Source organism: Equus przewalskii, chromosome 1 (genome assembly GCF_037783145.1).
Source record: "Equus przewalskii isolate Varuska chromosome 1, EquPr2, whole genome shotgun sequence".
In the NCBI taxonomy this organism is placed as follows: Eukaryota; Metazoa; Chordata; class Mammalia; order Perissodactyla; family Equidae; genus Equus; species Equus przewalskii.
In genome coordinates, this window is record NC_091831.1 from 83737814 (window position 1) to 83762372 (window position 24559).

Below are 24559 nucleotides of genomic sequence, written 5' to 3' on the forward strand. Positions count from 1 at the left end.
AAAGCTTTTTTTCATTCCCCCCCCCCCCGCAGTAAATTGCACAATACATCTTTAAAGGTGCTTAAAAGTAACCTGAAATAGAAAAGGGCAAAATTATCTTTTTCTATTAAAAAAATTATGTAGAATGAAGAACCCAGGGAGGTGAAGAGTCTTGCTGGAGACTGCTTAGCCGATAAGCACAGAGGATGTTAGGCTGGACCCTTTGTCTCCGTAAACCTGGTCCGGTGTTCTGTTAGACCAGCTGACTCCTCAGGATAATTTTTAGAACTCTACCAGAAAAATTTGAGTTCTGCTGGCATTTCCAGCCGGGGAACAAAGGTTGCTTTGAACTGTTTAATGATTTACTTTTACTTGCTAAATTTGCATTGACCCCACCCACTTCCAGGAGGTACCTTTAGAATTTAATTATCCTCTAGCTCTGTTTCCTCTTCTAAAACCAGCGTATGAGCCATTTTGACGTCTGATTTCCCTTTCCAGCTCCTAAATTATATAAAATGTCCACGCAGTCGATCTCCTACATTGCCTTCCTTCTCCTTATCACTCCCATAGTCTCTAAACCAGGAATACAAATTCAGGCTCCCAAGAAAAGCAAACAAGGATGTTGAACGAGGAGGCAAGGTCAGCAAATATTAAATTGCATTGTTTCTTTAAAATGGACGTCCAGTTTATATTAGTGTCTTGTTGGCAGTATTTTCCAGTCGCTTATAAGATATGCAGATAAACCAGTATCTTTGTTTTTCTGCAGAATCTAATTTAGTTGCCTTGAAGTTCTTTATGTTCTGTTCTTTATAGGCCATGCCCTCTCCTATCTTTATAAACCACAACTCCACAAACCCACTAAAGCGACTAAACTTTACCATAGTTTGTCAGTCTTCCTCTTGTTGCCACAGCAGTTGTAATACCAAAATACTGAACCTAGCAACAAGTTGCATCAGCCACATTGGAGCAGTGCAAGTGTAGCATTTGCTGGTACTAGGGTGTGAGATGCAGGTCTCTGTTGCATTTATCCCATTTACAAGAAGGCGTGCTGAATGCGCTAACTCCTGGCATATAAAAGGAATTGCAAGTAATAAACTGTATCAGGCATTGCGAGGTAATAGAATATGAAAGAAAATTGGCCTCTATAAAATAAGTTTATTATCTTGAGGAATTTGACTTTATGGAGAGAAGAGGATTGGGGAGGATTATATAGCTATGAAAGCCCTTAAAATTATTTTAATATGCTTAAGATAATAAAAAGTGTACTAAATAGATGATCGGCAAAATTTGGGTACTGTAGCCCTCCATGCTTTGCCTTCATGATGCTCCAGGATCTTCCTACGCTTTTATCACCCTTGTCTGATTGCAGAGAATGTGTATTCTAAGAGGAACTTATTTTCAGTGGGATTTTTCCCTCCAATTAAACATTTAAAGCTTTTTTTTTGACTTATAAGAAAGTTACTAATCTCCTTGTTCCACTTTGGTCTTAGAAAGCCAGAATATATTAGACGATTGAGATTTTAAAAATTTGGGTAATTCTGTAAGTCTCTCTCTTAAGCATACTGTAGCCCCCTTTTCTCTCCCCACCCTCATTCACCTGCTTTCTCTACCATGTTCTGGGGGAGGGAAAAAAAGACAAACAAGAGACCTTATCACTCCTCTTCATCCTTTTCCCAGCCGGCAGCTTTCTGTGTCTAATCTTTCCTCAAGAGTGACCTTCTACCTGAGTTTTCCAAAAGATTCTCAAGGTTGAAACAAAGCAACTATCTAATTCTAATCTCTATAAGGGAAACAGGTGGTTTTTAGACCTGGGGGTGGCTGATGTGTACTTTATTCTAAGTAAATATTTAATGATCCCTATTGTTTTTGTGCTTCTCCTTTCCCACATACCGTATTTAACTGATGCCATTCGATTTGCATCTTTAAGGATTGGCGATAGGCCCTCTTTGCTGTAGGCTCTGAAGGGAGGTTTCAAGAAAGGTCTTAACATTTTCAGCAAAGATGAACAGTTTAGGAATTTCTGCTTTGAGAAGACTTTTTCAGAGGTTCTTATGTGTTTGAAAACAGTATCGGTGGTTTTTCTTGTTAACTTTCTCAGATTAAATGCCGTATTTTATTGGCCAGGATTCTGCCTGAGACCAATCTACCTTTTTAGAAGCAAGTTTATCATTTAAAAGTCAATTTCGGAGAAAAGTACAGATTGGTAATAGCAGTTCATTGATGGGGGAGCAATTTAATTTTCTCTTCCAGCCCGTCTTCCCTCCTTGTCTTCATATTGAAACTATTAAGTCAAAATTCCCTGTAACGGATTCTTCCTCCTATTGTAGAAATTTCTAAAATTATCGTCATTTAAATAAAGTTGATGAGCTGTAAATGGAATCCTCTGATACATTGATCCTAAATCTTTCATTTAACTGCAAATATCAGTACCAAAAAGAGCATATCATACATTAGGCCATTGACTTGTTTTTAAGAGCCAAAATGCAAAGAGAAAAAAAATGGTGGGAGGTAGATGGTCTTTGTTCTTGTCTTTTGGTGGCCGGATGCAGGGGGGCAGGGGAGGGGAGGCAGGTAAGAATTGAAGTCAATGCGTTATTAGTCCCCCTCAGCCTCCTGGAAAGAATTGTGTGGTCAATGGTAGCACTTGGGGAACATGCAGAAAGTAGTGATCCTGTTTAAAAACAAGACCTCCTCTGCCTCCACTGAAAAAGTTTCTGATTTATTTCTGCTATGCTGAATTGACAACCATTGAAACTTGGGTAACTGAATAAATTCACATTTTCTACTATTTTTAAAGTGTATATGTCTGCATCTGCTGCCACAAGATAAAATGTAGCCTTTATAGGTAAGTTAAATTTAGGATTTAACTCAGTCGAAAAGTGCAGGTAGAAAACAGGTGACTTGTGTGTCGTCTACCCCCCAGCTGTTAGCCTGAGGTGTGGGTTTTTTTTTTTGTTTTTTTTTTTTGAGGAAGATTAGCCCTGAGCTAACATCGGTGCCCATCTTCCTCTACTTTATATGTGGGACGCCTGCCACAGCATGGCTTGATAAGCAGTGTGTAGGTCCATGCCCGGGATCCGAACCGGCGAACCCCAAGCCGCCCAAGCAGAGCGTGCACACTTAACCGCTGCGCCACCCGGCCAGCCCCAACACTGAGGTTTTTGTTGTTGTTTTTAATTAAATATGGAACTGGGTTGACATTATAAAGGTCTTTTGATCTCATGAAAGCCAATGCCTCGATCTCCCCCACCCCCAGTATCCTAGGAATGAAGAGCTGAGATGTTGGCGGAACCCTGTGCATCAGAGTGTCAGGGAGTCTTCCTGTCACTCTGAACCCATCTGGCTGGATTGCTTCCGCAGTAAAACCCCGTGTGCAGGAAGACACACACTTTGTGCTCACTCATTATGCAGAGTACGCTTCGCAGGAATTGGGGCATCAAAAATTGGAGGACAAACACCGCTATGTATCAAACTCCAATGAAACTGGCAGTGTTTAAATTTTAAATACAAGAAATAAAAATTGAACATGACCTTTCTGGCTTATAGTCGGAAGAAATTGGGTTTAGCGCTGCTAGTAATAATTTAGATGGCTTAGGAATATTGGGTTTTGTCCATTTCTGTTAAAGATACTGAGGGTTCTGCCAGGAATCAATAAACACTAAAATAATAACTTTTCAATGTTGAAAAATCCCTAGGCAGTAGTCTCTGACATGAGACTTCTGACCTTTTTTTCGTATTTATCTTGCATAATAATTAGTTTTTCATAATACAGATACTAAAGAAAAAACCTCTAGGATCAGTTTAATGAAGCACAGCAATTCGTAAATGGCCCATAGTTGCTCTGCGCAAAAACCCCTGTTAAAATATATGTGTATGATTGGAATATTCAAAGAATAGTGAAAGTTATAAAATGAAGAGTGAAGCAGCTGTGCCCCCCGTTCTTCCCCACAAGGTAACCATGAACAGTCTTAAATCCAAGGCCGTTAGCTAAAACTACCTAGCTATGCGATGAATCAGTATTTTCCAGAGGCAGAAATGAATGCAGATTGAAGTCCTCACTATCGAGACCGAAGTGTTGCTGTGTGCAGTCCTGCTGATAAAGGCAGGAGAGGTTTTATGAAGGGCAAGAAGACACCCTGGGAGAGGCTGTTTTCATTACCTTTCACAAGGGCAGCAGTGGTACCTGGCAGATTCTGCTCCAGAGGTCAGCGGGCAGCGCCAGGGAGAACAGCCAGAGCTAACCTTTACTGAACTCCTCGTGTGCACCAGGCATCTGGCTAAGAGCCTTTCATGCACCATCGCTTTTATTCCTCATGACAACTGCGTGAGATAGACTGCTGTCCTCGATTTTCAAATGCGGATTCTGAGGCTGGAATGAAGACCCCTTTGGCAGATTAAGCAGCTAGGACGTTAGTGGATCTGAGGTTCAGGTATCCCAGTTGTCTGATTCCAGCACCCACCTTCGTAATCATCATTGTCTGCATTTATTCGTGTGAAAGGTTACAAACTGTATCTGGGGGTAAGCACTGATGAAGAACCATATCGTGCCATCGACACGGTGATTCCTAACACTTCAGATCATTTGAAATTTGCTAAAAAGCTCTTCGAAGACTTACCTTCTTCCTGGAAAGCAAATGCGTATTCATACAACTGTGTAGATAAAGCTCGTTCCTAGGTGGTATCTTTAGAGGTCCGTTTATTCTAATTACTTTGCCGATGAAATAACATTTTAAAGAGAGTTTTCCGTTGAAAGAGGTTTGAAGAGCTTTGGTGTTTTAAGAGTTTAATGTGTTAGCAAGAACAGCTTATTTCTCTACCGAAGTGTTATTACATGTATCTTTAAGGGTTTCCATGGAATAATTTTAACATGGCTTTCTTCTGAGTGTCTCTTCCTGAAAAACTGAGAAACGTCTTTGTTCGTCAAGAACTGCCATTATTTCTCTTGATTATTCTTGGACAAAGTCTGAAGACTTTCAGTTTTTCAGAATTGCTTCTTGACAAGAGGAAGATGTGAAAGATGACACAAATGAAAATTATCAAGGTTGTCTGTAATATGACTCCTTTTGCCGCTTATCGTTATCACAAATATGTCAACATAGGCCTTTAAAGAAGCATTTTGTACATATTGAACCTTAGTAGGATTTCTGTGAACTCTTTTTTTAATCTCTTTTACCAAGACAGAAACAGCAAAGAAATGATCAGGGGTGACAGTACCCATCTTGGGGGTTTACTGAATAAAGACTATGTTCATTACAATCTATAGACTATATTCCACATAAATGAGTTTTTCCATTATGTATTTCTTTTCCCTGCAGCCAAGAGCTGTAAACTTTATGCTTAATTAAGGAACATTCCTTAGTTCATGGGGATTTCGGATAGTTAACCTGTTCATGGCATGTCTTAATTGCCTGCTCTGTGCCAGGTACCATGCCCTGTGCTGGGGGAAGTATCCACAGGAGACTTTATTTAAAAGGGGGGCAAAGCTGGTTTTTTTTTTTTTTAACTTGAAATGTTTTTTCATCGATTTCCCCCAAAATAGAGCAGAATCCAAAATCTCTTTTGCACGATGTCTCTCTCTCTTTGCTTTTAGTCCAGTATTCTCTTTCTACATTTTCCTTTCCTGGAACCAGTCAATAAATGACAAACTGAAAACACACTAAACAATGTGTTGCTGCAACAGGAGGTCAGAGAGGATGCCAGGGAGACACAGTCCTGATCTGGGAGTCAGGTAGGGGAAAGGTCATTCCACACGGAAAAGGAGAGGGGGTGGCTTCAACCCAAGCAGGAGGCAGGACTGTATGTGAGGGGATCCTGGGGACAGACTGTGTTTTTGCAAATGGTGAGAAGTAAGGTTTTATGACATAATAAATATTTATTTGATCTCTGCCCCCAGTTCCTGACACAGAGCTCCTGAAATCCTCGTAATTTCCTGAGTAATAGGGGTGCTAGGAGCGTCTTCAGGCCTAATATTTGGTCTTTGTCTCCAGTTCCTGACACAGAGCTCCCCAAACCCTTGGAATTTCCTGAGTTATGAGGGATGGTAAGGGCACCTTGCACAGAGCTCTTCAATCTCTTGGAGTTTCCTGGGTGATAGGAGCTTTTTTTGTTTTTTGGTTCTAATGAGGCAACTCTTGGTGGGCTCCTGGATAACCTCTGGATGGTGACTGGTCACCAGAAAGACTAATCTATGGTTAGAAGCTTGGAACTTTCAGCTCCACCCCCCATCCACCAGGGAGGGAGAGCTGGAGATCGAGTTGATAATCCATCATGCCTGTGTGAGGAAGCCTTCATAAAAATCCCTGAGCTACTGGGTTCAGAGAGTTTCCCAGGATGCTCGCATGTGCCCCGGGGGGTGGCACCCCCCAACTCCACAGGGACAGAAGTTCCTGCGCTCAAGACCTTTATGATAGAGCTGGTAAACATGAGTAAAGTAAAACGTAAATAAAGTGTTTTCTAGAGTTCTGTGAGCCATATAACAAATTATGAAGCCTGAGGGGGGGGTTGTAGGTGCCCCCAGTTTGTAACCAACTTAGACAGAAGTGTGGGTACCCTGGGCACCCAATACTTGCAGCTGAAATGGGGCTCAGCCCTGTGGGACTGAGCCCTTAACCTGTGGGGTCTGCACTAACTCCAGGTAGTCAGCATCAGAATTGAGTTAAATTCTGGGACACCCAGTTGGTGTCTGCAGAGAACTGGAGAATTTCTTGGTTGGAAAACCCACGAGTTTGGTCTCAGAATGTGCGAGCAGAAACAGTTTTCCTTTGAGGCTTGTTGGATAATGATAAACCCAGGAGGGCACAGAAGTTAAGCAGTAGTGGAACTGAGAATGAAGTGATGGGTAAGAGCAGAGGAAATGAAAAGTAAAGGACGGAGAAAGCATTTGAAGAAAGGATGGTACCCCTAACAGGTAGGAGATAAGGAATGAGGAAGAGAAGTGGCAAAGATAACACAGGTTTCTAGCCTGAGACACTGGCAGAAAAAATGTTGGCATCAGGGACAGAAAAGTCATTAGGAAAGAGAATTGGATTTTGAACACAGAAAATCTGGTGTTAGATTTCCGATTTAGGAAAATTGGAAATACAGGCATATATTTCTCTCAGTCTCTGCCTGTGTTGCCGCCTATATCTTGTCTCCTGTGTCCCCATAATTCTTCTCTTTGTCTCCTAAGATCCGTCTCAAATATCACCGAGGCCTGTAAATAATTTATATGAAACTGGACAGCTGAAATTTTGAGCCTTTACCCCTTTGAACCTTTTTATAACAAGTTAACTGTTATCTTTTGCTAAATGTTATCCAACTTTATATTCACCAATTTAACTAGCGTCATTTCTATGACCTGTTTGTTAGGAAGGTGTGGCTAAGTTTGCTGTTAGTTACAATCAGAATAAGAAATCTATAGAAAAAAATCAACAAGCTCCCCTTTTTAAGGCATATTTTTTCTTCCATCCATTGGGCAGTAAGTTAAATACTGTGTTCTGTAGATATGTATGCATATAAATGCAGGGAAATGATTTGAAAGGGTAATATATACACATTTCAATTGCTAAAAATGGTCAGCCCTGAGGGCCTTCCGCTTTTTCTGTATTTAAATTTTGATGAAAACATATACAAGTGTGTTTTATAATTTTAAAATTTTAATGAAATATTTTCCATTCCATTTTTCCAACATCAGCTAAACATTTGCTCCCCAGAAAGCTTAAATTTGTCTCTTCAAAATGCTTAAAATAAAGATGATGGTAAGTTAAAGCTCTCAAGTGTTTTTTCCCATTCTTACACAGAACAATAATATGGATACTGTCAAAAACAAAGTATATGGTTTTCCTTACCTCCTGCCCTAAATGCTCCTTCCAGTGCTGGATAAATTTTTGTTGGAGCTTCTGGTATTTTACGTGGTTGTTTCTTGATGGTGGGTACTAGCTTCTCACTGTTTCCCTCCTCTCCTGATTTTTAATTAAATTATGCTATTCTATTGCGAGTGAGGAAATCATAGTATTAAGTGAGAAACTAGGTTCTAATGAGTAACTGGGAAGAGTGTGTTAGTGCATGAATTTTAAAGAGTTCTAAGGCCTTTTTTGTTTTTCTGGCCCTTCCATGCTTGTGATAGAACTCTTGGTTATTGAATAAATAGTTTCTGAAAAGTGAGAGAATGCTGTTGGAAATGGAATTTCTGACTAATAAATCAAACTCTATTGAAAGATCCAGGTTCAAGTATTTTAAAAACCGTTTGAATCTTCATGAATGTTTAGTTAATGATTCATCGTAAAAACAATGGTGATTTGGTCGCTAGGAGCTTTTTTTGTATGTTTTTGGTTTTGAGTCAGCTAGCAAAAGGAAAAATAATTCAGGCTGCTCAGTTGTGGTTTTCACTGATTCTTTTTGAAAGTAATGAGCTGGCATGTTTTCTTCATCACCATAGCAACCTCAGCTAGGTTTTGCTTTTAATTTTTATTTCTCCTAGAAAAACTCAGTGCACGCGTCATTAGACTCTTGAGGATGGTAAGGAATATCTTTGGTAATTAAGTTAAAAGGCAGAGGAATGCTTTGTGCTACATATAGTTTGCAGATGTCTGCATTTCGTTAATGCTCTTTTCAACATCTGGATGCCAGTTAGCTCCAAATATATAGTAAGTTAAGTTCTCTTGAGAATAAAAGGTATGATTTCAAAGTTCTCATTGTGGTAAGTACTTGATTCTATAACCAGCACTTCCTCCAGCCTTACCAAGTTTGGGAAATAATAAACGTTGTCATAGGTGATGTTTCTTTAGTGTCCTCCGATGAACTGAAAGCATAGATTACTCTGGCAGCCCGTCAGAATGTGGTCCTTGCTTTTAGACTTGTTTTCTGAAGACATAGGTCCTGTGGTCCACACCTGTGTGATCTCCCCATTCATTTTTCTGGTTTAGGCAGCCATGGACACCTGCTTTTCATGCAAAGTATCCCCTCCATTCTTCTTTGAATGATAATCTATTACACCTGCTAGCACCATCGTTCAAAGACCCGGTTGATCTCTTCCCCAACATTAGTAATGCTAGCGTCAACAGAGGCTAACAGATAATGCTCTAAGACTTTAGGATACAAAAAAACCGTAACTTACTTTTCTCCATTTCTGGAATAAAATTTTTGTTCCTTCTAGTTTCTGTCCCTGTGCCCTCGTCCCAACCCTGTTGGTCCTGCTCACTTTAGCCTGCTCTGTCACACTTCCTATCCCACAGAACAGAAAGAAAGGGTTGGTTTTATAAAAAGAATATTCAGACTGCAAATATGGTCCTTCTGTCTTCGTTTTGGTTTAAAACATTTTGAGGTTTTCTGGTTTTCTTGTATGTATAGGTATATTACCTGGTACTTGGCTTTTTTGAATGGCTTTGTCTTTAAATTGAGTATTGAAATATAGTAGGCATTCAAAAATGCTAGATTTGCCTTTTCTTTCAGAATTTTGAAGTGTATGTCCCATCGTTTTGTCCTTCACATACTCCAGTTGCGCTAATTTCTCCTAATCCGCTGAATGTACAAATTTCGTGGACAGTCTCTTCTTTTTTGTAGTCATATTCTTAGTGTCTGTTAGAATGTGGTTAAGAATTTTCAGACGACAGTATATTTTTAGTAATTCTCTGTGGTTTCCAGTCCCAGAGGAGGAAGAGTAACTAGCTTTCCTGGGTGTGGAGTTTGTTTTTTCTCAAGTGTTGCTACAGAGTATTTTATTTATGGGGATACTTTGAGATTTTTTCTTTGCAGATTAACAGTTTCAGTAACCCTCTGCTGTTATATCTGTCAACTTCCCAAAGTAAAAACATTTATGTATCACTGATTAATTAGAAAGCTAAAATGATAACATAGGTCATCTTTAACCCAGACAGTACCACCTGCCTTTGTTCCTGGTTATTCCCGACTCTTCTGCTCCTTTCCTTACAGTGCCTCCCTTAGCTCAGTTTCTAGACGTTCTTCGTTGGTTCGTAGCCTGCAGAAAATGTCTGTGATATGAGACAGAATTTTCCTAACTAATTCCTTTCAGTGTCTTGCAGTTGAGCTCTCTGAATGGGTGTGGCTAGAAAAGAAAATTTCACTTTATAAACAAGAATTCCTGGGTTCCATCCAGTGGAAACATGTTTTTTGTTATACAGTTTCTAACTCATCATTCTAGGACTTTCGTCATAAAATAGACATTTCGTTTACATTGCTTTGTAGAAGGGGGGGTCTAGTTTCTAGTTAGCATCTATGTCTAGGATATGAGGATTGCTATCTGATTTTTCAGTATTACTGTGTCAAGCCATTTTTAGTTTCCCGCTGAATGCATTATTTATAAGCACTGGATAAGGGGAAGTAACTTTTTCCTCTACTTAAGAAAGCAAGGAAAATTAAAATAGCGTAATGGCTACTTCCACAGGCTCTAAAAAAGTAATGAAAAAAGTGCACTATGTGTAACAGGAGAAATACTAATTAATAGTACACTATTTTACTATGCCCATGAATTTGTCTTGAGAAGTAATGAAATCAAGGTTTATTAAGCTATTTGTTTAAAATTCTATCAGTTTAGACTTTTAAAAAAATTAATTAATTTGTTATTTACCACTACATTGTAATACTTAAAATAGCAGTGATAATAGTTGAAACTGAGTGTTGACCACGTGCAGGCACGGTGCCAGCAGCCTCACATACACTGTCCCCTGCCGGCCTGGCGCGAAGCCTGAGCGCAGTATTTGCATCTCCCCAGGTGAGCGAGTGTAGACACCACAGGAGGTGCTCTAGGCCAGACAGTGAACAATATAAGGTAGAAAGGGCTAGAGAGTGGGGTTGGGGAAGATGTGCTATTTTACACAGGGTGGTCAGGGCGAGCCTCTTGGAATGAAGAAAGTTTTTAACAGAGACCTGAATAAAACGGGGAAGCAAGCTGTACAGACATCCACCGTATGCTGGGGAAAAACCGCCTGTCGTTTCTCATTCTAAAATTTTAATAACAAGTAAGTTTATTCCACAGATATTCTGAGAACCCAGTATAATGCAATATATAGTTCTAAGAGCTCACTTGTTAAAATATTACCATTTCGTTTTTCCAATAGGCCAAAGAAATATGTTCACCTTCAGAATTTGCCCTTTATGATCATATACACGACAGATGAAATTCTCTTAAAACGTATCGTTTATGTTTAAATAGATGTGTTCTGAAACAGAAGCAGCCAGCCTTTAAAAACACCTAGGGAAGTTTTCTCAAAGTGCTGGTCCATGAGGTGTTGTATATTTCTACCCGAAAAACCTTTTATCCCAAAATTCTTTTTTAAGAGATGTGGCTGGGGCCCCCATCGTGTGTGACTCTCAGTGGAAGTGGCCTAGCTTCATCCAGGTAGCCTTCATCTCACACCAACACGTCTGGTGTCAGGGAGCCCAGGCAGCGTGCAGGCAAACGTTCAGCCCCCTTACTTGGGGTTGAGAAGTCAGTGGACAACAGAGGACGAAAGGAGGCTTCACCCTACAAAACTCAGAAGGGCGATTGACCAGAAACCCCAAAACCGTAGTGGGCATGCTCACTTTTGTGTCCCTGTCTCCCACACACCTAGTCGCTTCTAAGAACAGGGGCATTAAGACTCAGAGTTGCTGTCTGCTTGGCTCCTGCTGTCCTTGCAGAAAGAGTGAGGAATTGCTCATCCGCAGGAAAGAGAGGTGACTTGCTGAGCTTTCTCGGCTCTTGGTGGAAAGAGGCTGGCAGTGGGTGAGGGGAATAACAGGCAAGGATCTCTTTGGGGATACCCAGTTGAAGCTGTCAGACCCATCGACTATCCATTTGCCCGTATTCGTCTGTTTCAGAAAGCAAAATTCTTGAACTTCTTGCTACCATATCACCCAAACCAAAAAGTAGAAGAAAGATTAAAAAGCCTTCACTGGAGGTTGGCCCCACAGCCAAGTGGCTAAGTTCGTACACTCCACTTCCACTGCCCGGGGTTTCCGCAAGTTCGGATCCTGGGTGCGGACATGCCACCGCTCGTCACGCCGTGCTGCAGCGGCATCCCACATGCCACAACCAGAAGGACCTACAACTAGAATATACCACTATGTACTGGGGCGGTTTGGGGAGAAGAAGGAAAAAAAAAAAGAAGATTGGCAACAGATGTTCGCTCAGGTGCCAATCTTTAAAAAAAAAGCAAAAAGAAGCCTTCACTGAGTTTCCCTTCCTAAAAGTAAAAAGCATTCATTGGGAGGTAATTTTTGTCGTGTGGAACTGTAGTTGCTGTTCGTTCCCGCTGGGTTCTAAGTCCCTGCAGGACAGGACTTTGTCTGCCTCGTCTCTGAATCCCCAGGAACCCCATGGGATGCTCACATCTACTCCTACCAGAAAGCAGAGACTGGACTTCAGCACCAGTCTTTTTCTCTTAGCTATTAGAATATTTAAAATCAAATTCAGTACCCATTCTGTAGCTCTTTCTGGGTGTCTAATTAGCAGCTTTTCCTTTTGACTTTACATATTGACTTTTTATCCTAAGCTACCTCAGGTGTTCTTAGAAATAAGCAGGGTGTAAACATGTAAACCAGGGTGTAAACATGTAAACAGTGTGTACATTTTCAATTTGTAGCACTTTTTCTTTTTTTAACCTGCCAGAAGGATGTTCTCAATATGTCCCCTTCTGTCTCACGCCCCCTTTTTATTTTTAAACACCACCAGGTATCCGTTACAGCACTGATGTGAGTGTAGACGAAGTGAAGGCTTTGGCTTCTCTGATGACTTATAAGTGTGCAGTGGTTGGTAAGTGATTTCCTTCATTGCTGCCTAATAACTCTTTGGGGAAATAATGTTTACATAACAAGGTTACTTTTAAGATGTTCGAGAAGTATACCTTATTTGAACTCATTTTTTAAGTTGCACAGTGTTAGGCTTGCATCATTTTTCAGTTAGTCTTAATTAAGATTTAATCTTTTTTTAAACGAGCAACTTTTTATAAGAACTAATTGGATTTTCTTTAAGTTCTTTGTTTAAATTTCTTTCCATACTCTTTAATTAAGACCAAATCATAGTAGGAGGAAAAGAAATATGCTATTATCTTTTAAAAGTCGTAAAGCATACTGATTGTATGCATTGTCTGCAAATTTGCATTGTAACTTGCCTGGGCTTATAATTTCCATTCACTAGAATTTTAGTTAAAGTGCAGTATTTTAGGAGACACCAATGTGCGTTTATTTCTTGAATTTTCTGAAATTAAAACTTAAAGCATCACACACTTGTAATATGGCATAGTGCTTTCTGCCGTTTGAATTTTGTTGTCCTTTATATGGAGTAACAACTTTTAGCCTTCTATTTCAGATGTGCCATTTGGGGGTGCCAAAGCTGGTGTTAAGATCAATCCTAAAAACTATACCGTAAGTACCTGAGTGAAGTTTGTGCACACGATGTGTTTACAAAGGACTCGAAATTACTGGGCTTCTGTGTATCCCTCATGCCAGTGAGATTAGTGGTCTCTATTGCTTTTAAGAGGAGTGGAAATACAAGTAAATAATTAACTTATTGCGTGTATTGCCATATAAAAGGTCACTTGCTTAATGTCAGTGTCCCTTTTCATTTTCTTACTTGTTTAGATGGTAATTAATACCTTCATTTTCTTAGGTACTTATGTCCATGTTGATAAATTGCTATGATCTGAGATTTTTATACCAGGATCTCAAGGTTCTAGTGACAAATATCTTAACTAATCTGGTAAAAATCTTATTGTTTATCCTATCAGTTCCAAGTTAATTAAAGATAGTTATTGCTATGTTTTATAGTACGAAATTAACATCTATTAACATATATAATTTTATTCTTTTAAAAGTTCACCATTTAAATGAAAATATACATAGGGATTGTTTGTAGCATCCTATATTCATACAAAGAGAACAAGATCTGGGATGTGAGCCCTAGTTCTGCTGTCTTGTTTTTTGTATTCTCTAATTTCTGATTTCTATTTTCTTATGTTTAAAATGGAAATGGCTGCTTTATGAGTTGTTCTGAGGGTTACGCAAGAAGATATCTGAAAACTCAAATAAATGACCTATAAATAGAAAATATGATACAACTATTAGTTATCGCCATGGGTAGTTTTGCTTTCAGAAAATTTGTTTTCATTTTATTGTGGTTTTCATTTTTTTTCCTTTACAGGATAATGAATTGGAAAAGATCACGAGGAGGTTTACCATGGAGCTGGCAAAGAAGGGCTTTATTGGTACGTACTGCCTTATAGGTTTCCACATGGGCTGGGAACATCTAAAAGTGATAGTCTTGATTAGACTCCTGCTTTTATCTATGTGCACATGGAACCGTTTTGAGAAACGGTTCTATGATAAATATGGTGCACATCCCTGGGCCTGCTTATAATACAACTCCAGTAGAAAGTTCAGTTCTCAGTATGCAGTGTGGACACCAGGAGAGGTCGCCTCCACGTCTTCTCCATGTGTGACGTAGTAAAGGTCTTTGATCGGTATAACAGCATTGTGCAGTCTCTGTTGTGACATCCAGAAAGAGTAGGGCCTTCCTTTTAGGAACTAAATAATACCTGTGTTATAAACATTGTTTAATATGTAAAAAGCAGTTTTACTGTCGTGATCCTATTGTTCTGAAAGCAGGGAGACATCTGATGCCTTTGGGAACTGGAGGCTTACACGGGCCTGTCCCTTCAAAGCAGTGGGCACAGGCCACAAGGTGGGGAGGCTCGTGGTGACTCACTCTGCCGTCACTGGCTGATCTGGAGGATTTCTGAGCCTCTTAATGTTTATTACTAGGAGCTTTTGCCAAACAGACTCAATTACTGAGGGTATGGATCTTCTGCTTGCTGTTTCTGTGTCGTGCTATCTGTGCTGCAGCAGCCCTGGTGGTCTCGTGGTTAAGATTCAGCGCTCTCATCACTGCGGTATTTCAAATGCCGGCAGAGTCATGCATGGTAAACAGATTTTAGCGGAGCTCCCAGAGGAGCGAGAAGGACCTGGCCACCCACTTCCAAAAACATCGGCCATGAAATATGCCCCTTTTTTAGGAAAAGAAAGCATGTAATAAATAAACTAATGTAGAAATAAATATAAGTAACACTAGGACTTTACTAGATTTGGCCTGTCTTTCATGCTTTGAAAGGCATTTGGATTCTTGGCATGCCTCCTCCTCTCCACCACCATGGGTTTTCCTTGTACAGTCATTGTACGGGGGGAGCACTAGTTAATGTGAGTGGACTGCCTCCTTCACAGGAATGCCTGCTATGTCTGAGATTTGGTGAATTGAAGTCCCGTTCAGCCTATCAGGAGCCTTCACAACTTTTCATATCACATTGCCTTTTAGCTTAAACCTCAAGAGAATTTAATGTTCTTGATTGGTTTCAGACTTTAATCAACTTTATTTATTGCCCATATCTAGAGTACATCCAGCTTAATTTTCTCTATATTGACAGGTACCTTATAGTTTCAAAGGTTAAGTGATTCATTGATACAGAAAACAGATTGGTGGTTGCCAGAGGGGAAGGGGGTGGCGGGAGGGTGAAAGGGATAAAGGGGCACGTGTGTACAGTGACAGGTAAAAACTAGACTGTTGGTGGTGAATACAATATAGTCTAAACAGAAATCGAAATAGAAGGATGTACACCTGAAATTTATATAATGTTATGATCCAGTGTTACCTCAATAAAAAAAAAAAATCAATGGGACAAAAAAAGTGGTTCATTCAAACACTGAAAGCTTAATACTAGCCATTTGAGTTCTTTGCTTATGTGCAAAAGCCACATTAACACAGAGAACGACCGAACCTGATATCTGGGCCCAGAAAGCTTTGTAGCATAAGAGGGAGGCAGAAGGAGTTAGTTCTCTTTCTCCTGCCAGGACTCAGAGCTAGTCCTGGGCAAACTTTCTGAATTGATGGCATTTCTCTGTTATTGGGCGGCTCCCCTTTCCACAGAGAGCTTCAGGTTGCGAGTTAGACCTGAGTCTGCATCCTGGCCCTGTCGCATTGTGAGAGTTTAGTTAGGATTGTCTTTTGTGCAGGAAAAAACAGCTGAGATTTTGATCGGGATTGCATTGAATCTGTGGACCAGTTTGTGGAGTGTTGCCGTCTTAATCAGTCAGTGAACACTGAGTGTCTTTCCATTTGTTTAGGTCTTCATTAATTTCTTTCAATGACGTTTTGTAATTTTCAGTATACAAGTCTTACACTACTTCTTAAAGTTTATCGTAGTATTTTATTCTTTTTGATGCTGTCTTAAGGGATACCTTGGTCTGCAGTATTTTCTTGTGAGGTCTTAAGTATCAGGATAACACTGGCTAGTAGAATGAGTTGAGAAGTATTCCTTCCTCTTCTGGGTTTTTTTTGGAAAAGTTGTGAAAGGTCCGTGTTAATTCTGTTGGGTGACTTTAGTATTGTGTGAGTTTAGATATCCCCTTTATAAACTGTAGTTTCCTTGCAATAAGCTGATGTCTCCATCTTTTTCATCTTCTGTATCTCCATGCACCAGAATTATCCTTTCAACTCTGCCCCTATGTTCCTGTTCTCTCAAAGCAGTTACTGTTTTTAGCCAATTTTTCATCTTATTTATGCCATCATGGGATTGAGTGATAGCATTTTAACTTTCCTGAAGGTAGTTGCCTGTTTTAAAAAGGACGGACTTTCAGGGGCTGGCCCCGTGGCCGAGTGGTTAAGTTCGCGTGCTCCGCTGCAGGCGGCCCAGTGTTTCGTTAGTTCGAATCCTGTGCGCGGACATGGCACTGCTCATCAGACCACGCTGAGGCAGCGTCCCACATGCCACAACTAGAAGAACCCACAACGAAGAATACACAACTATGTACCGGGGGAGCTTTGGGGAGAAAAAGGAAAAAAAATAAAATCTTTAAAAAAAAAAAAAGGACGGACTTTCAGACCTATTCTTTGTAAGGTATTTGAGAATTTATCTGTAATTCAAACATTACTTACAGTCTGTGCATCCCTATACATTGATTTTGTATGGGGTAGAAAACTCACAAGCCTACTGATAATGTTGTGTGATTTTGCTTTGGGTCCAGGGAGCTCTCTCACCTTAGCATGTCTGGACTAACTGATGTTGAGAAGTAATTTATCATTGCACATTTATGATTTACAAACTGTGTACTCAATACATGTGCCAATGTGCCAATAGCCCTTCTCCAACTGCAATTGTTCTTTGAGGCAGCAAGCTTATTTGATACTTGATATTGCTAAAAACAAGCAAAATGCTTTCATAGATACTGCTGGAAAGATTCAGGAGCCATTTGTCATCTATACCTTAGGAGAAAGACAGTCTGATTAAACGAATTGTACTAACCTCTAGTTGAGGTATGTTGCTCTAAAGGAATGGAAATTGTGAGCAAATGGCAGCAGCAGAGCCCTGTTATCTGAGGTTGAGGCTAAGCTGTGCCATTAATCCTTCCAAGTCGGGGAGTTGTAGGCGGGGTGACGGTGGCTTCGGGGAGGTTACACTTCATGGCGTTTGTGAGATGCCTGAGGAAAAGGTACTGGGACGGAGGAGAGTTACAGACTGGGGACGGGGGGCAGGAGTGGAAAAAGCAAACTTTGGCCATTTTAAAGTTGTCTTATGCCAGTCCTTTATCCATTACATCATGACTTGTGCAAAGAAGTATAGTATCTAGGACCTGGGCCCCTGAAATGTGGACGAATATTAACATGTACCTTATTCTCTTGGTTAATTAGAAAAAACTCGAGTACAGCCTTTGGAAAGAACTTTATTTATTTGGGAGTCTTAATAGTTTGTTTTTAAAGTTGTATTTTTCTTTTTACAAAGATAGTGAGTTTATATTATATAATTGAAACAATATGGAAAGATATAAACAAGGCTGAGATCCAAACATGGCGAACAGGTTTGTGCATAGCTTTCCAAACCTCTGCACCTAAACCTACACATGGAAATTTGTGTATAGATATATATAGAGAGAGAGAAAGAGAATTTTATGTAAATTGGAGCGTATTATACGTGCTGTATGAAACGTGCTTTTTTCCACATGGATATTTTGGTGATGATTCCAAGTCGTTTACATGGACATAAACCCATCCTTTTATTCTTACTATTTTTGATAGAAATATTTGTACGTATTCCTGCCTTTACAGATCTGAGTGAGCATCATTTAACACGCTTTTATCTGAGATCTCCCCACGGCCGTCAGTGCTGTCGTCGGTACCTCGTGCTGCTTTTGAGCTAACTTCTCATTATCCTCGAACTTTTTAATTTGCTGTGATCTGAGGAATTGAAAGCCAAGGCCTAAAACTTTTATGTTCACTGACTAGGCTTTGAATAGTAGTCAAAGCAGCACTCTGCCGTGGGTAGAAGAAGTATGGGGCTTAACACGAGTGCTTCAGCTGTGTGTCTTTCTCCCCTTCCTTTTCTCCTTGGCAAGGCGGGCTTACACTCCCAGTAAGTGGTATGTTACCCTGCTGTCTCATACGCCTGTGCTCCCTAACCCCAACAATCCTCCTTGTCTAGGGCAAGATGGTGTTGTCTCTAACTACAGTTTAAGGAGCCGAGGTCAAGAGAGGCTAAACCCATTGCCTGTGCTTTGCCCATCCAGAAGCCTGCTGAGTGACTTATATCTGTTGTGCATAGCTAACTTTTGTACATTAGCAAGTAAATGCCAGCGGGAGAAATTATCGTGTAACATTGGGTGTGTATAAATTTGTGAAACATTGAATGAGTATTTCTGCAACTTCAATTAGTTACCTAAATGAAATGTAAAGTTTTCTAGCCGCGGTAGCTTTGTTATTATAGAGGATTACAGGAATCTTTGTGTTTGAGTTGAGTTTATCTTAAAAACTGGTGCGCTGCCCTTTCCCTGTGCCCCTAGGTCCTGGCATTGATGTGCCTGCCCCAGACATGAGCACGGGAGAGCGGGAGATGTCCTGGATTGCTGACACCTATGCTAGCACCATAGGGCACTATGTGAGTACCCACCAAATGCCTGAAGGCTTCATGTCCTACCACGAGAAATAACAAGCCGATTATATGTGGAAGTGGAGAATTCCCTTTTCTCCTCCCCTTTCATCATATCTTGATTTGCATGTCATTTTACTTCTGTCTCTATTCTTGAATCATAATGGTAGTGAACACGGATTAAGCTTTTACTTGCATGCCGCCCTATCCTGGAGGCTGGGGCGGGACCCTCAAAGAGGGGTCACCTCCCAGGGCAGCACACTGCTGGCATCCTGAAAGGGAAATAAAGAAGCATTCCATTCTGACTTTTCCCTCAGAGAGCTTTTATTTAAATAGGAATTAAGCCACATAAGCAGATACGGTATGAAGATAGTGTAATACAAGGGTGGAGAGTTACGGTTTCTGAAGGAAGGCTTCCTGGAAGAGGCGTTCAGGCTAGACCTTGAAAACGGGTAGAATTTGAACATAGGGAGATTTGGGGGATGAGAGGAGAAGCAGTGGCGCTCAGACCGTCTAAGAGAAGCCGTATTTAAAAAGGTAATAGAAGAGTCAAGAGGTAAGTGAACTGGGACGGAAATACCAAGCCTGGCGGTTGCGTTTTGTTTACTGATCAGCGGGGAGCTCTGATCCTGACCCCTGCTTAGGGGAGCATGGGCGGGCAGCGGTGTAGACTGCACTGGAGCAGAGAGAGGACCTCCACCTGTGTCGGCGCCTGTCTTCCTAGCCCAGGAGCCATAAGGGCTGGGGAGAAGCGGTGGCCCACGACAGACAGACTTGGCAGGACTGGGTTGGCTGGGATCAGGAAAAGGACGCGGATGGGTCGAAGAGAACCAGGAGGACTTGAGTGTGGGAGACGAGGCAGTAGTAGTTCCATTAAGACAAAACATAAGGAGAAAAACTAGCTTTCTGTCCCTGAGAGAGATGAAACCGTGAAAAGGAGAAACATATGATGGGTAGGAAGAAAAAGGAAGTTGAAAAAGGCATTCATTTAAAAAATATATATGGAGTACCTGCTACACACAAGGCTGAGTACAAGCAGGGTGTTTTACAGTTGAGATAAAGGCAAGAAGGAGAAGTTTCGATGCCGTGAGAAGAGTAATGGGGACCTGAGCAAGTGTTTGGAGGTAAGATCGGAAAAGGCCTCCTTGGAGATGTTTGTAACCTGTGGTCTGCATCCTGAAGGATGAGTCAACGTCAACCAGGGGAAGATCCGGGGTCAAGTTCTGGAGGCAGAAAGAAGCAAGGTGAAGATCCTGGAGTGCAGAAGAGGTGAACTTGAGATGCTGAGAGCAGACGCTAGGAGCCAGAGTAGAGAGCCAGAGAGCGGGGAGCAGGGAGGCCACTAGAGGAGGGGCAGACCGGATTACCGCCCTGTGCGGAACGGCAAGGACTTTGGTCTTTGTCCTGAAAACCGGGAAGCCGGTGAAGTGCTGATCGTAAACAGGCATGTGGCACAGCTAAGTGTTGATTTCAGGCCTCTGTGCAGCAGAGAATGGGGTTGGTGGGGGCAGGGGACTCCACAGGAGCCCAGGAAAGAGGCGCTATGGGGCTGCCCTGGGCTGGAGACAGATGGACAGGTTGAGGATCTAGGGGGAAGAAAGCAGTCAGTTATCAAAGAGTGAGAGGTGCTGAGGGCTCCGTGTTGTGGATATCGAGGGAGAGGGTTTCTGGAAAGAGACCAGTGCAGCAACTGGATCGTCCGTGGAATGGCGAGAGTGGAGCCACTGCAAGGGGGTGTTGGGAGAGAGAAGTGGGGCGTGAGAGGAGCCTCCAGTTAGGAAAAATGGCCCTGGAGGGAAGCAGAGGGAAGACGCCTTGAAAGGGGGCTGTTGTCCAAAGAAAAAGGTTTTTGTTTGCCATGTTCATTGACTGGAGGCCACATGTTCTTCCACGTGAGAGACAGACGATGCAGGAGAGATGGGGCGTAGTAAATGTAGCAGTCTTCCAAGGGAATAAAGGCCTAGGGAATTTTCCTTTTAAGGCCCTGGTGGGAAGATCAGCCTTGGAGAAGAGGAACACTTCTTCCTCTGAGCGGGAGGAAGGGGCTGCAGCTCCCACGGAAGCGTTTACAGATGAGTCTCGGTTCCCACGGTGATGGGGTCTGTAGCTGGGAGCATGGCAGGCAGCCTGCCTTCTAGCACTGGCTCCCTCACACGCCAGCCCCGTGACCTCCGGCAAGAGCCTTGAACTTTCTGCCTCAGTTTCCTCATATGTAAAATGACAATAGTAATAGTACCTAGTAGTTCGTGAGACAGTCGTGAGGATTAAATTAATAACAGTGTAAAGCACTTAGAACAGGACCCAGCGCTTAGTGAGCACAGAAAAAAATATTTATAAATACTGCATCAGGTCACTTGCATAAATCCCCTGAAATGAAACAGGAGCAGCATGAGGGCACTTGAAAGAAGTTTGGTTTTGACTCCCATTCCAGAAAACGTTGCTTTTCCACGTCACCTTTTTATGTTAAGTGAGCTATGACTGGTCTCTAGTCCTTTTTAAGCAGGACACTAGATTGAATAGTGCAAAGAGTAGGCAACATATTGTTATTCGTAGTTCATTCCCAATGGTGACAGCAAAAGAAAGCTGTGGGAGGCCGCCAGCTAACCCTTGGACTGCGCTGATCGAAGGCTCCTTAAAGTGATAGGAAATCCAGAATCAGGTCCTGAGGTCAGTAAGCCACAGGTTGTATTACTTATTTCCAGATGTGAACCTGAGCCACGCAGCTCTTCTTGTCTAAGCTGGCCCAGAAGTGCTGGCATTGGAGGGAGGGTGTCATCTCCCTCGCCCCGCCAGGGCCTCTGGGACGATTGGGTATGCCAGGGAGCTGGGCGGCTGGCACCCGGCCTGGCCTCACACAGGAGTGATGCTCTCAGCTCCAGCGTTTGCATTCTCACTGTTCAGAGGCGTTTGGCACTAGGTGGGCAATTCTGTATTCATACGTGTTAATTATTCATGAAGGAAAACTGTGGGAAAACGACTAATTCCATAAATCACTTTTCTAGGCTTCTTTTTTTCTTTTGGTTGGTAATTATACAACTGAGACAATTCTGAGTTCTTTCTGTAAAAGTACTTGGAACAAGGTGGATAAAGAGCAGGCCGCTTTTTAAGTCACCCAGCTACAAGTTAAACTGGGGGCTGGGGCTGGGGTGAGGTAAGGCACTTGACCTTGTTTCACATGGGTAGCGGGTCACATCAACACATTTATTCAATAGTGCATACTCAAGCCACTGATTTAAAATGCTTCCTTATTTTACATAGAGTTCCTGTATATCATGGGACCATCCTTAGTTTCTCCTGTCGCACTGACCGATTTGTCTATTCCACACTCTTCCGGTTGCTCCAGCTTATAGTATATTTGATGCCTTGGAAGGGAAGCCCTCCCAAGCCCCTTGTTTTTTCTAATTATGCTCATTTCTGAACAAGTATACATGCACGTTGTCAATTGAAAGAGTCCAGGAAGCAGGTGGTGAGCGCTGTTCCCCTCCCACTGTGCCTCCCGGAGCCCACCACTGCTGCCAGAGGCTCTGCTCAAACGTGGGCGCCGGCCCCTCGCAGCCTCATGTACCTTTTTAATTTTTTTTTAACTCAGATGATACCATACTAAATATACCAAAAATTGAATTCCTGTAAGTAGACTTTTTGGGTGCATGAGTTATTTTTATTTTGATACATATTCCAGATTGCCCTGCAAACCCCTTAGTTATTTTGTTGTCTTTTTTTTGTAATTTGTGAATATTTTTGTTAATCCTCCCTTTTCCATGAACTTGAGTATTGTCCTTTAAAGTTCTTTTTTTCAAGTGGCATTTTATTGATTAATGTGGTGGAGGGATATCTTTACAACATTAAGTGTTCCCGTCTAAGAGCACCATAATGCCTCTTCCTATCTTAGACTCTGTTGGTGACAAGGTAGGGGCCAGCCTGGTGGCACAGTGCTTAAGTGCACACATTCCGCTTTGGTGGCCCAGGGTTCACCAGTTCGGATCCCAGGTGCAGACATGGCACTGCTTGGCAAGCCATGCTGTGGCAGACGTCCCACATATAAAGTAGAGGAAGATGGGCACGAATGTTAGCTCAGGGTGTCTTCCTCAGCAAAAAGAGGAGGATGACAGCAGATTTTAGCTCAGGGCTAATCTTCTTCCAAAAAGAAAAAAAGACAAGGTAGATTTTAAGACATGCCACTTTTGGGGAGGGGGGTGTATACCCTGATTTAGCAAAGCTTAATATTTGTTAAAGGAATAATAGTTTTAAGCTGAACTATCTCTACTTGTGTGATATTGCTATTTGTATCTACTTGACGTTAAATGCCTAAAAACTGTTTCTGTCATTGAAAAATGCAGTCTACTTTATTGGATATTTTCTAGGAACAGAAATCTGAAAAGGCACTTATCCCTGTTGATGAAAGTCTGCCTTAAACCCACACAGTCCCTAAGAAGCATATGAGTTAAATGAGAATGTGTTCCAACTTTAATCCTTCGTGTAGGCAGTGACCTTGACGTTTCATCTTTCACATCGACCTTGATGCTTCGTCTTTGATGTTGACCTTGATGTTTCATTTTTTACGTTGACCTTGATGCTTCATCTTTGACGCTCTGACCTCTTTTGCAGGATATTAATGCCCACGCCTGTGTCACTGGGAAGCCCATCAGTCAGGGCGGAATCCATGGGCGGATCTCTGCCACTGGCCGGGGTCTTTTCCATGGGATCGAGAACTTCATCAATGAAGCTTCTTACATGAGCATTCTAGGAATGACGCCAGGGTTTGGAGATAAGACATTTGTCGTTCAGGTAAAAATGTTTGCTTTCTTAAAGAATAGCTGATCCACAGAAAGTAAGTTTTTAAATGTTTTTAGATTTGCCCTTTTGAAAATCTGGGTCTTTTGAATCTCTTAAGTTTTGGAATGGATGTTTTTAGAGTAATATGTCCTTTGTTTGCTGAACCTTGGTTTGATTCATGTGACTAGTACCAATCTAAGTATCTCTCACAAACTTGCAAAACTATCACCAACTTCTTTTGGTCAATATTTAAATTGGAATTGTATCCAAAAGGGGAAGTCTCAGACTATTAACGAGTAGACAGAGAGGTTTGCACAGTGATGCAAATTTCAGGAAGAATTTGCTTGATGCTTCATTATTTTACTTAGAGGGATCTAAATTAAGTTGAATGCTACTTTAAAATAGAATTCTTGGGCCGACCCCGTGTCTGAGTGGTTAAGTTTGCGCACTCTGCTTCAGCAGCCGAAGGTTTCATGGGTTCAGATCCTGGACGTGGACATGGCACCGCTCATCAGGCCATGCTGGGATAGCATCCCACATAGCACAACTGGAAGGACCTACAAGTAGGATATATAACTATGTACTGGGGGGTTTGGGTGAGAAAGAGAGAAAAAAAAAAAGATTGGCAACAGATGTTAGCTCAGGTGCCAATCTTTAAAAAAAAAAGATAGAATTCATATTCCTCCCAAATAGTGACTTACCTTTGTAGGAACTGAGGACCTGGGTGGTGTGGCTGACACCACTGCAGTTTTACTTTAGGCCAACAAGGCTGCGCTAACTGAACTTCATAACTCATTTTCCTAGATGACGAAGGGTTGGGTTCCACATTCTTAAACATAAAAATTTATTGCCAAAGAGAAGCCATTTGGTACACTGTTTCTTTAGGAGCAAGGATTTTCAGAACTGGTCCTAAACAAATGGAA

At 41.5% G+C, this 24559-nt stretch overlaps 1 protein-coding gene across 2 annotated transcripts in view; it reads left to right on the forward strand.

Moving 5' to 3' along the window:
- GLUD1 (glutamate dehydrogenase 1) overlaps positions 1–24559 on the forward strand; it is a 34867-nt gene that overhangs the window by 1517 nt on the left and 8791 nt on the right. Inside the window, exons 1-6 of one of the 2 annotated variants that reach the window (XM_070569545.1) lie at positions 421–618; positions 12629–12709; positions 13265–13320; positions 14096–14159; positions 18778–18872; positions 23469–23648. In XM_070569545.1, coding sequence (XP_070425646.1) covers positions 12685–12709; positions 13265–13320; positions 14096–14159; positions 18778–18872; positions 23469–23648 — 420 coding nt within the window. In that variant the 5' untranslated portion in view covers positions 421–618; positions 12629–12684. Of the gene's footprint in view, positions 1–420; positions 619–12628; positions 12710–13264; positions 13321–14095; positions 14160–18777; positions 18873–23468; positions 23649–24559 lie in introns of those variants that run through there. The other variant, XM_008519282.2, reaches the window with a different exon arrangement.